The 12,814-nt window shown below is 46.2% G+C and overlaps 1 protein-coding gene across 1 annotated transcript in view; it reads left to right on the top strand.

Moving 5' to 3' along the window:
- The window catches only part of HCN4 (hyperpolarization activated cyclic nucleotide gated potassium channel 4), a 109,364-nt gene that overhangs the window by 37,614 nt on the left and 58,936 nt on the right, over positions 1–12,814 (top strand). The window contains exon 3 of the mRNA XM_035131546.2: positions 766–1,189. Within this exon, the coding sequence (XP_034987437.1) occupies positions 766–1,189 (424 nt within the window). The remainder of the gene's footprint in view (positions 1–765; positions 1,190–12,814) is intronic.

Genomic DNA, 12,814 nt, shown 5'->3' with positions numbered 1-12,814 from the left:
TCTGGCTATAGTCTTGTATAAAGTACAGGAAGTTCATATCTTTTTAGTAAGCAAAAAAACAAAAGCAAACTCTCTCTCAACTTTGCCACTCAGTTAGCAAGCTGTAAAGCTAGCTGAACAAGTGGCAATAGTTTCAATCTTGCAATAGTTGCAAATAATGCTGCCTGAGGACAGGTAGCAATAGTTGCAAACCCCATTGTATTTCTGTGCTCCACCCCTCCCCTTTTGGAAAAAGAGGTACAGGGGTTTCTTGACTGGAGCCCATGGAGGCTGATTCATTGGGACAAATGGTTGGCCAACCTTAGTCTGCCTCCAACCAACTGCTAGCTGTCTGATGTCCTACTTACAATCAGTCTGGGGGGGGGGGAGTGGAACTGCCTATGCACTTTCCCCCTCCTTAGTCTCAGTGTTGCCCTTATCAGGAAGGAGAATGGGGCTAAAACCAGAATTAGTTGGCTTTGCCTGTCATGTGCTTTGGCTCCACCCAATGCCTTATCCCCTACCAGTTCCATGGCCACCAGCAACCACTGATGGGACCTGCTATGAGGACAGATTGCTGGGCAACTTATCCTTTTGGTCTGATCCAGCAGGTCTCTTGTTATGTTCTTATTCTCTGTTGCACCCAGCTCCAGTCTGTGGACCTATGGGGGTTCTAGTGAAAAGTAAAGCCGACCCCCAAAGCCTGAAGTCTCCTCAGCCCTTTCTCTACTAGGCCACACTGGTCTGTCTTTCTCTCATTTCCCATTTCTCTGTCTTGCTGACTAGGTTTTACTGGGACTTGACGATGCTGCTCCTGATGGTTGGCAACCTGATCATCATCCCGGTGGGCATCACCTTCTTCAAGGACGAGAACACCACCCCATGGATTGTTTTCAACGTGGTCTCCGACACCTTCTTCCTCATTGACCTGGTCCTCAATTTCCGCACAGGGATTGTGGTGGAAGACAACACGGAGATCATCCTTGACCCGCAGAGGATTAAAATGAAGTACCTCAAGAGCTGGTTCGTGGTGGATTTCATCTCCTCCATTCCGGTGGACTACATTTTCCTGATTGTGGAGACGCGCATCGATTCGGAGGTTTACAAAACGGCCCGAGCCCTGCGGATCGTGCGCTTCACCAAAATCCTCAGCCTCTTGCGGCTTCTGAGGCTTTCCAGGCTCATACGCTACATCCATCAGTGGGAGGAGGTGAGCAAGAGCTGGGCCGGCCATCCTGAGAGCAGGAGCCTGGCTTCTCTTAGGAAGGAAGAGGGGAAGGGCCCTGGGGCCAGGGGGCTGCACATTTTAAGCTGAAGTGTCTTGACCAGTAGGTTTTCCTGTTGCCACCTACACTCTAGGCCCGGGGGGGGGGGCGTAGATCGGGATCAGCCAGCAGACAGCTGGATCATTTGCAATGTATTGGGAATGGTTTCTCTGACTCCCGATGATCTAAAACATAAAATTTATACAGTGGTGCCTTGGTTCTCAAACTTCATCCGTTCTGGGAGTCCATTCGACTCCCGAAACCATTCGAAAGCCAAGGCGTGGTTTCCGATTGGCTGTAGGAGCTTCCTGCACATGAACAGAAGCCGTGTCGGATGTTTGGCTTCCGAAAAACATTCACAAAGCAAAACACTTTCTCCCGGGGTTTGCAGCGTTCGGGAGCTGATATGTTTGACAACTAAGCCGTTTGGGAACCAAGGTGCCACTGTTTACTGCTTGATTGTATAAAACCTCAAATCAGTTTACGAATAGAATAAAGCAATAAGATTATTAGTAAAAGCAATCAAAACATATTTTTTTTTAAAAAAAACCAGCTTATATATGGCAGGCAGATGAAGAATGGGAAGTTCTTTAGTTTCTGAACTTTATCTTTTCTATTTTCTATTTTAAGCTTTTTCTGTCTCCTTACCTCTCTCTCTTTTTTCTTTCTTTTCATTTTCTTTCCCACTATGTTTTTCTCTCATTTAGACTAATGTGGGATAAAAAAGATATTTGATATTATGTTTTTTATTTTTCTCTATAAGCTCCAATAAATTTATTTAAAAATATTAATTAAAACCAGCAATAAACTAAGAACACTGTCTACGTATCTGAGTAGTGCTACAGCAGCAGGAGTTATAGATGCTGAAGACCAGTACTCATGAGAGAGCATGTTTAGAGCAACCAGGGCTTGATATTCTCCAGGCTTCTCTGTATCTTACTGACTAGATGGTACCAGCACTCAGTCAGGTTGGACATGGAAGTTTCCGAGCACAGTTCAAAGTGTTGGTGCTGACCTTTAAAGCCCTAAATGGCCTCGGTCCAGTATACCTGAAGGAGCGTCTCCACCCCCATCGTTCTGCCTGGACACTGGGGTTCAGTACCGAGGGCCTTCTTGCGGTTCCCTCGTTGCGAGATGCCAAGTTGCAGGGAACCAGGCAGAGGGCCTTCTCGGTGGTGGCGCCCGCACTGTGGAACGCCCTCCCATCAGATGTCAAAGAAAAAAACAGCTACCAGATTTTTAGAAGACATCTGAAGGCAGCCCTGTTTAGGTAGGCTTTTAATGTTTAATATATTATTTTATTTCATTTTTCTGTTGGAAGCCGCCCAGAGTGGCTGGGGAAACCCAGCCAGATGGGCGGGGTATAAATAATAATAATAATATATTATTATTATTATTATTATTATTATTATTATTATGGAAGAGCCTTTCACTGGCACATCTCAGCCACACCAAGCCAAACTCTGCTCCCAGCTGCCTTACTCAGGACTTGTTGGGAGTGGGTGGCCTGTTGTCAGCACCAAGAAACCCCACCCCACCCCAGTGTCTAGTGCTAGCTCTGCTAAAGAAATATGGAAGCTATCAACCCAGGAGAAGCATGGAGAAGTGTCATAGGTTTTGCCCCCAGCTCTCCAAATCCGCACCTTTTCTCCGACAGTACAAAACAAGGGATGTCCATTTTCCCTGCCCCTTTCACTTTGACCCCTCTGAATTGAGAGCTATCGGTTATGCGTCAGTTACACAGCCTTCTTCCAAAGCCCGCTCTTCCCCACCTATCCCCCTTTGTGCTCCCGATTGCAGAGGGTCAGTGCTACTAAGGTTGGGCGATCACACTGGCAAGGGAAGCCTTAGTGTGGTTGCTCCTCCCTGACGGACAGGAGAGCATACCTGCCAAGTTCCTCTCTGAAAAATAAGGGACCGGACTGGAAGTAGCATACCGGAAGTAGCGCGGTGGCCATTTTGGAACTGGGCGGAGCATGCTCAGAAGTGACTTTTGATGCTGCTGTGCCCAGTTCCAAAATGGCCGCCGCACCAGAAGTCGCGCTGCAGACATTTTGGAACTGGGCAGAGCAGCATCAAAAGTCGCTTCTGAGCATGCTCCACCCAGTTCCAAAATGGCCACCGCGCCAGAATAAACTGGGGGAAAACAAAAAAATCTGTTTTTTTGGCTGGGGACAGCTGGAAAAACGTGGGTTTTCCGGGGAAAACGGGAGACTTGGCAGCTATGCAGGAGAGTGTCATTGCAAGAGCAAGGCGGAAACAGTCTGCTGCAACAGTGGACTGCAATGCAGGTTCCATGATGAATTACAGAGCCAAGCCGTGCAAGCATCAACATCCCTTCAGACTCATGTGCAACCCCTGAAAGTCTGTTTACTCACAAAGTGGCAGTACTAACAGTTGTTAGAAGAGAAATTGATTGTTAATCCAAGTCTGGGAATTGTAGCTCTGGATGGGGAATCGGGGTCTCCCAGCAACTCTCAGAAAGCTTAACAAACTGCAGCTCTCAGATTTTTTTTTTGGGGGGGGGGGTGCATGACTGTTTAAAGTGGCATCATAGTGTTTAAATGCATGGTGTGAATGTGCCCTAAGTAGTTATGAAAGAAGGTGACAACTCATTCAATTGTTCTGGATATTTTGGGTGGAAGATTCCCAATAGCATCTCTGCTCTGATGCATGGACTTGTTGCGTTGGCCCCAGAGGCATTTTCCTCACACCTGCCATGTTCCTTTTTTAAAAAAAGACATTTTATTAAATTTTCCAATTAAACACATTTAAACAATAACAAAACAAACAACAACAAACACAACATAAACATAATAAGCACAAAATTTTTCTTCTAAACATCTTATCAGTTATTACAATTTTCTTTGCTCTGCCGAGCTTTGACTTCCTTCCCTCCCCCCAATCGGTTTTTTCTTCTTCTGTCCATTCCTGTCTTGCAGTTTCTTTATTCCTTCTATTTAAAGTCAGTTCGTAGGATTTATTTCAGTCCTGCAAGTGTCTTTAAACTTCTACAGTTCTTCTCCATATAATCCACAAATTTACTCCAGTCCTTTTGGAACCTTGACTCTCCCTGGTTTCGGATCCTGCTAGTCAGTCTTGTTAATTCCGCATAATCCATCATTTTTGTCTGCCACTCTTCAATCGTCGGTAACTCCTGAGTTTTCCATTTTTGGGCTAACAAAGTCCTAGCCACGGTTGTCGCATACAAAAATAATACTTGATCTTCTTTCACAATCTCCTGTCCTATAAGTCCTAATAGAAAAGCTTCAGGTTTTTTGGGGGGAAAGGTATATTTAAGAATCTTTTTCAGTTCATTGTATATCATTTCCCAAAATCTTTTAACTTTTTCACATGTCCACCACATATGATGAAATTCACCATCCTTCTCTTTACATTTCCAGCATGTTTTACTACTCATCCTATACATCTTAACTAATTTTACTGGTGTTAAATACCATCTATACATCATCACACCTGCCATGTTCCCATGTACAACCGTGTAGACAATTGTAAAAAGATGTCTTAAATAGAGTCACACCAGCATTTCAGGTAATCTGGTACGATCAGTACTGACCAAAACAGAGGAAAAGTCTCAGGGAAGCTGACGGAAACTGTAGGTTGTCATTAACCCCCAGGAATCATAAGAATCCCAAAACTACAAGTTTTTGCAATGCAGATACTTTAACTGAAGATGGCAGGGATTCTACCTAGTAGTTCATATATGGGAAGTAAAGCTCGGCTGAAATACCACCCTCAGTCTTTGTATGCGTTAATACTTTATTATCCCTTTGCACTGTATCTTTGTACTTTTGTTGTTCTAGGCTGTGAGGCTTTATGATTTGAATGTTTCAGGCATTGTTCTCTTGTTATTTTTGTACTTTTCTGTGTTGAAATGCTACCCCCACCCCAGTCAAACCACTGTTCATGGTCTGTCTTCTGGCGGATAGAGAGAAGGGCCCACATAAATGCTTGCTGTAGCATAAGGCCTTTAAAATCACCTTTGCAAAATGCCACCTTCTGCTTACCTATTTTGCAGAAATATCTGTCTGGACATATTTCATGCAGTGCATAGTTGAACTATCCACAGAGAAAGAAATAGAAAGCTCTGCAAATGCAGCTTTCTCCTGATTGAAGTGCAGACTGTTTGAGGACCAAGACATTCACAGGGAAACCAAAATGCTTGTTTACAAAGCTATTGTGCTACCAAACCTTATTGTATGCTCGTGAAACATGGACCACTTATAAATGCCATCTCCAACTCCCTGAGAGATTCCATCAACGGTGTCTACAAAAAAATTTTACACATCACTTGGAAAGACAGGCTAACTAATGCCAGTGTACTGGAAGAAGCAAAGATCACCAGTGTCTTCAACATCAACTTTGTTGGACTGGCCATATTGTTTGGGTGCCTGATTACCGCCTTCCAAAGCAACTACTCTATTCCGAACTTAAAAATGGAAAGCGTAATGCTGGTGGTCAGCAAAAGAGGTTTAAAGACTTTCTCAAGGCAAATCTTAAAAAATGTAGTATAAACACTGACAATTAGGAAACACTGGCCTGCAAGTGCTCCAATTTGGAGAACAGCCTTTACCAAAGGGGTCATGGACTTTGAAGACGCTCGAACTCAGAACGAAAGGGAGAAATGTGCTAAGAGGAAGGCACACTTGGCAAAGCCTTGGCAAACATGATCAACTCCTGTCCAGAAACCTATTTCCCCACTGTGGAAGGACGTGCGGATCCAGAATTGGCCTCCATAGTCACTCACAGACTCACTGTTAAAACCGTGTTCATGGAAGACAATCTACGAGGGATTGCCAAAGAAGAAGTTGAACTATGGAATCCACTTCCACAAAAACCAGCAATGGCCAACCACTCGAATGGCTTTGAAAGAAGATGAGACAAATTCATGAAGGATATGGTTCTCAACTGCTACTCGACCTGATGGTTGTGTTGCAGCTCCACAGTCAGGGGGAGTGTGCTTCTGGGAAGCAGTTGCTGGAAACTGCAGGGTCCACTTGTGGGCTTCCCATTGGCATTGTGTGAGAACTAGATGGGCCACTGGCCTGATCCAGCAGGCTCTTCTTGTGTTATTAAGATAAGGGGAAGGCAACTGTTCTGCTCCCCTTCATCCGCTCACCGAATGAACATGGGTTTATTTATGTTTTTGCTCCCAGCAGGAAATTCCCCATTCTCCACTCTGGTAGCAGAAATCAAGCTTTCCATCTGGGCCATGAAAGTGCCTAATTTTGAAAAGAATATATGTAGAGATGGGAACTCCATAATGAACTATGAAGTAAAGGCAAATATTTGAATAGCTTCATGGCTTCGTCTGGGAGGCAGGCATGAAATGGATGAAGGCAAAGTGCTTTTTGACGCCACAAGTGCCTTGTGGCAACAATTTGAATTTAATGTTGTGCCTTTCAATGAGGAGAGCTGATACGGCAGGGAAATGAATCGCCTGGGGCAGGATGGAGCACTAAAGTGATCAGGGTCTGATTTTAGGAAGAAAGGGGGAGTTTATATAGAGCTATGGGTGGAAAGGCTGGTTATGAAGCAACCCCACAGTTCTCAAACCAGTTTGCCTTGTAATGCCTCTGCAGGGGTGCAGGGCAGGAAACCTGAAGGTGATAATTATGTGTGGTAGGGAGAGTGATAAACCGCCCCACTAGAAATGAGAAAATCTGTCCATTTTGGTTTCTCATTATGTTCAGGTTTCCACATATTCACATCGGTTTCTGATTCTACAACTGTTTCCACCAATTACTCTTTTTTCTGCCTTTATACAAAATAGTTTTTCTCCCCCTCCCAACTGCTTAGCTAATCAGAAAGAAAACAGAATCTTGGTGAAGTTTCTATTTCTCCTTATTGCTGAGTTTCCAGGCTGCACTTTTAACTCTCCTGTGCAAAACAAAACACCCCATTTCAAAGTTTTCGCCTTCTTGTGCAGAACACCCTGAGAAAAACATATCCTTGCAGTCCTTCCCTTGAACTTTGACCCTCCTATGCTGGAGAGCCTTTACAGCAAAAAGGCCCTGTTCTACGATACACAATGAAAAATGTGTGAAAAGTCCTATTCCTTCAGAGGCTGCTTGAAGATTTGAGGGCCACCTCTTCTGAGTCCCCTCTTACATATGTGCACCTAAGTGAGCTTACCTAGCCCTGCTGGCAGCAGGCAGAGCTACGGTATGCTGAGGGCATTGTGGGAAGTTAAAATGATGTCTGCAAGCTCCCTGCATGGGTTGGGTTGGTGAGGCCAGCAAGGTTGTCTCCAGGTTGGAGGGGCGGGGGCTCAGGAGCTGCCTGAGTGCTGGCACTGTGCTTGGCTATGTGACACTAACATCTAGCTAAATCAGAGCAAATGCAAGGAGCCCAACTGTAGGTAGAGCCAGAGCCAGTGCCAGGCAGAACCAGCTAAGGCTAGCCTTGCCTCCATCCTCCTCCCTGCTGGGTTCAATGGGGCCACACTGAGGAGGAAGCCAACAGGCAATGCTACCCCCTGGCTGGGTGTAAGTTGAGAAGGCAGGCAGATGGGACAGTGTCAGGCTTCAGGGGATCGCCTTCCTCCCCCGTGGCCGTAGATGAGCAGAACAAGGGAAAAGGAGTCTTCTTACCAGTTAGAAACTTAAATAATCACAGCGAGAAAACAAAGAACACATCTCCGAGTAATGGCAGTGCTCCCAATTAAGGAGCCCCCCCTTCTACATCACTTCTACGTCTCGTAATCTGAGCTCGTCCCTTCTGTGCTTTCTGTTCTACCACTTTCTGGGCCCTTCTCGACTTTGGGGAGGGCGGTGGAGGAAGGCTGTCTAGAGACTGTGAATCTGTTCAACCTCTCCCTTCCAGTGTTTCTTCTGCTAGCTGTTCCCCATCCAGTACTTCCCAGCTTCTGCCTTCTGAACTATGCCCCTCTGCAAACCACTGTTCCAAATCTATACTGTCCTCCTGCTCCTGGGAAGATTTGGGATCTGGATCAGGAGAAGGGGGAGGCTCCTCAATACAGCCCTCCGCAGCACAGTCCCTGATAGGCAGTACCTCATTTGCTACAATGGGTCAGCATCTGCTGTGAACAAATACTCAGACATAGGGGGGCAGTATGGGACTCACCATCACTGGGGAATGTGACCAGCAGACTTGGTGAGTGGGGTGAAAACTTTTCCTGTTCCCTGTTCAAAGGGAATTCCCACAAAACCACCAAATTAACCCCCCCCCACGCTCAGTGGTAGAGCATCTGTTTGGAATGCAGAATGTCCCAGTTTCAATCCCTGGCATCTCTAGGTAAAGGTAAAGGGACCCCTGACCATTAGGTCCAGTCGTGACCGACTTTGGGGTTGTGGTGCTCATCTCGTTCTATTGGCCAAGGGAGCCGGCGTACAGCTTCCAGGTCATGTGGTCAGCATGACAAAGCCGCTTCTGGCGAACCAGAGCAGCACACGGAAACATTGTTTACCTTCCCGCCAGAGTGGTACCTATTTATCTACTTGCACTTTGACGTGCTTTCGAACTGCTAGGTTGGCAGGAGCTGGAACCGAGCAACGGGAGCTCACCCAGTCGCAGGAATTCGAACCGCCAACCTTCTGATCGGCAAGCCCTAGGCTCTGTGGTTTAACCCACAGCGCCACCCATGTCCCAAGGTAGGGGCTGGGAAAGACTGTCTGGAGAGCTGCTGCCAGTCAGTGTCGATAGTACTGAGCTCGATGGATCAAGGGTCTGATTTGAGTGTGAGGCAGCTTCCTATGTGTCCATGCTCCTAACTATGGAGCTGCGAACAGAGCAGTAAAGTCGAGATCCCCATTTTGACTGAGGATGCAGCATTCATTTAGAAATCCCACGGGGTTCAGTAGGACTTACTCCCCAGTAAATATGCATGGTGTTTTTCGCTGAAGGCTGGCTCCGCTGCTGAACAGCTGACATCTGTAGATTTTCCAGCTAGCAACAGCTGCTGCCCAATTTCACCCCAGTCTCAAGCTCTGTCTCCGCCTCTCTCTTCTCTCTATTGCAAAGCAGGATATTTTGGGGATGTGTTTTCCAATAGGCTGCACCTCTGCCGTGTGTTGCGATGGGTGGCTCCTGCAAAAATAAAAATAAAATGGAATGAATGAGGCACAGATTGAACAGCTAGCTGTTCCCAGACTCCAAATATGAGGGAAAGTGATTGAGCTAGATTTTGTGCACATCTATTCAGAGCAAACGATGTAGAATTCAGCAGGGCTTACGAATGAGCATGCATAGTATCAGCCTGGATGTTTGTTGCAGTGTGTGTGTGTGTGTGTGTGTGTGTGTGTGTGTGTGTGTGTGTTAAACCACTTTACATAACAACATTATGTTGTTCAGGATGTGGGCAGCATAATGTTTGTATTATGACATTTGTGTTATGATGTTACGCTAAGCACTATTATGTTTTTCTGTGCCTCAGACACTCATAATTTCCTCTGGTGTCTGCTTTTCAACTCACTGCCTGTAGCTTCTTGATTTGCCCCCCCAGGCCTGAGGTTTCCCATTACAGTGGTACCTATACTTACAAATAACTCTACTTACGAATGTTTCTACTTATGAATGGAGCTCCGTCCGCCATCTTGGATGCGGTTTAGATAGGATTTTTTCTACTTACGAATTTTTAGATAGGATTTTTTCTACCTACGATTTTTTTCTCCCAATGCATTCCTATGGGATTCGACTTACAATTTTTTTCTACTTACAAATGTGCATTTGGAACGCATTAAATTCATAAGTAGAGGTACCACTGTATTGTAACTATCTTTTCTCTGGCCAAGAGTTATGGCCAGGCTACATCCCATTAAGTTCTTTCTAGGATGCAGAGGATACCTTCTCCAGGTGACCAGAATGTGCCACTTCTTTTAACTCCGTTGTCTCAGGGCAAGTGTGGTGAGCCTTATCCACCTGTGCTTATCCACCCTGTGCTGCAAACCTCTCCAAGGAAGTCTCAGCTTTGCTCCAGACTTGGGTACCAAGAGGTGTGAACGTTTAATGGGTGAGAGCCATATTGATGAAGTTATTTTCAGAACACCGCTGTGAAAAAGAGCTGTTTCAGAGACACTTTCAGGACACATAATTATCCCGTTTGTCAGATTAATGAATTCAAGTTAGCCGTGTGTGTGTGTGTGTGTTTTATGAAATACAAATCAATGTGGCAACTTTCCCCTGGTTTGGAGAAAACATCTTATTATCCCCTGCCGGACTCCTGGAGATGGATTTCCTGAGCTCCGTCCTTATCTGCTAACCCACAATTTTCTAGCAAAACTGAAATGCCCCGAGGGGATGCTTTGACTTGAAGCTGCTTGCCAAGAGGACATCTTTGGGAAACCTGGATCGAACTTTCCCCCCTTGGGATGTGGGATCAGGTGCCATTTCCCATCTTGCAGTCAGTAGACTGTTTTTCTGCTTCGTTTTCTATGTTAATTTTCGGCTCAGCAGGAATTCCAAGTTGGCTCTCCAGGGAAACACGCTAACTAGTCAATTTAGCTCCCTGGAGTTTCCAGCAGTTCCTGAGCACAACTATCTCTTTCTACAAGAGCAAACACGTGAGATTTTCTATGCCTCCCCCTCCAAACAGATGGGAAATTGCCCCAACCTACAAACATACTTGAAATAGGGATTCCATTGTATCATATTCAGGTCTGTGCACATTGACCTCTGTGCGTTGGCGAAATGCCATACACACAGAGAGACAGAGAGACAGACAGACAAGCAAAACTGCACCACGGTTGCTTTTCGTGGTGTTTTATTAGTGCTCATCTGTGTGTCAGTAATAGCAGAGGACCTCAGCAACATGGGCCTCTTCCACCAGTGTTCCCTCGACTACCATTTTAAATTTCCCACAATGCACCAGAGTGAGGCTGCATGGGGTGTTCTGGGGCCTTGTGGGAGGCAATTTCAAGACCAAGCTACCCACCATGAGTGGGCAGGGCCGTCATCCAACAGAGGTTTTGCCGGGGCCCTGACAGTTGGCCAAGGATGCCAGCTGCTGACGCTAGCCCTGACTGGGTTGTATTTGGGGGAACTAACCTATAATCAACATTCCCCCTCTCATTTCAGGTTCATTCTCATGAGCACTGCCAGGGGTAATGACTTCCGGTAAAGCCCAGGTTGAATTCTGTTGAATTCCCACGGCATTGATAACCTACCTCTAGGGCAGTTTGTGATGGCTGCACCCATTGGTGAATACCTAGAACCACCATGGGTTTCCTACACACCTTACAATTTAAAGCACAATTTAAAATGAATGTTGGGAACTGTAGTTTGTTAAGGGTGCTTGGAATTAGCTGTCAGGGGCAAATTGCAGTTCCCACCTTGGGGAGTGTACTTTAAACATATGGTGTGTATGCAGCATTGCTGGAAGTTACCACAGGCAAGACTTTTCCCATGACCTGGCTGGTTTTTTGTGTTGTGATGTGCAGTAAGAGCAACAGAGCCCCAAGGAGATTTATTGTTATTATTGTATGTGAAGTAACCTAAAGAGAATTGACCTGTGCCTACTTTGATACCTTTTGGGTGCCAAGAGAAGACCTTTTTAATTCTGGCCCCCTCTAGGTTTCTATTTGTTGAGTGGGGATCCCCATGAACAAGGGACGATTTCCTCCTCTTTCCAACAGCAAAATGGCAATTCTCAGCTGAGTGAATGAACCCTGTGTAATTGTTTGCAAGTCTGTAGTTTTTGTCTTTGTTTTTGCAAAATGAACGTGGCTTTCTCTAGAAACCGAAGCTGCCCTCTTACAGCATAATGCCTCTGTATACAATTCCCATCGTGCTTGCAGTTTGACTGAGGCAGGAAAAAAGAACCACAAGTGTGGCTGTGTTTATTTGAGTTCCTCCCCCTGCTTGCCCACCCCTCCCCCCCAAGCCTCCTCCTGACCTGGAGGCATAGGTTGTGTGGGCTGACTAAGGATAGACCGCTGGAGGAGAGTCTTGCGGGAGCCACCTGCATTCCACCTGCTGGCTGTGGGCATGGAGATTTGCGGTCGATGAGTGGGCTGTGCGTGTGTGGCAGCCTAAGCCGGGCTCCACTGACGCTGCAGAGTCATAGTAGATGACTCAGCAAGGCTGCCCTTGAATGCACTGCAACATCAGCACAGATGGACAAAGGCAGCCACTTTGCGCTTTATGCAGATAGCAATCCCTTGAAGAGCAACAGAGTGGGCTGACCAATAAAGTTCTGGCTCTTTTCATGCAGACACATTCAAGCCAGAGGGGTTGCTGGAAGGCGATGGTGGGCGAGAGGGAGGGACGCAGCTGGCAAGGACCGAAAATCCTGCTACGGGCAAAATATGTTGATTTATTAAGTCCCCTCCCAGAGCCTTCACGTGAAAGACATTTCTTGGAAGGATCAGGCAATAACCCGGCACACAGTGAGGCTGAAGGGTTGTATCCATTGCTAGCCCTAGTCAGAATAGGAGTATGTGACGCTGTGGTCTAAACCGTGACGCTGTGGTCTAAACCACTGAGCCTCTTGGGTTTGCCGACTGGAAGGTCAGTGGTTCAAATCCGTGCGACAGGGTGAGACCCCGTTGTTCTCTCCCAGCTCCTGCCAACCTAGCAGTTCGAAAGCATGT

This window comes from Zootoca vivipara, chromosome 14, assembly GCF_963506605.1.
Source record: "Zootoca vivipara chromosome 14, rZooViv1.1, whole genome shotgun sequence".
Taxonomy (NCBI): Eukaryota; Metazoa; Chordata; class Lepidosauria; order Squamata; family Lacertidae; genus Zootoca; species Zootoca vivipara.
This window is presented reverse-complemented; position numbering and strand designations above follow the sequence as displayed.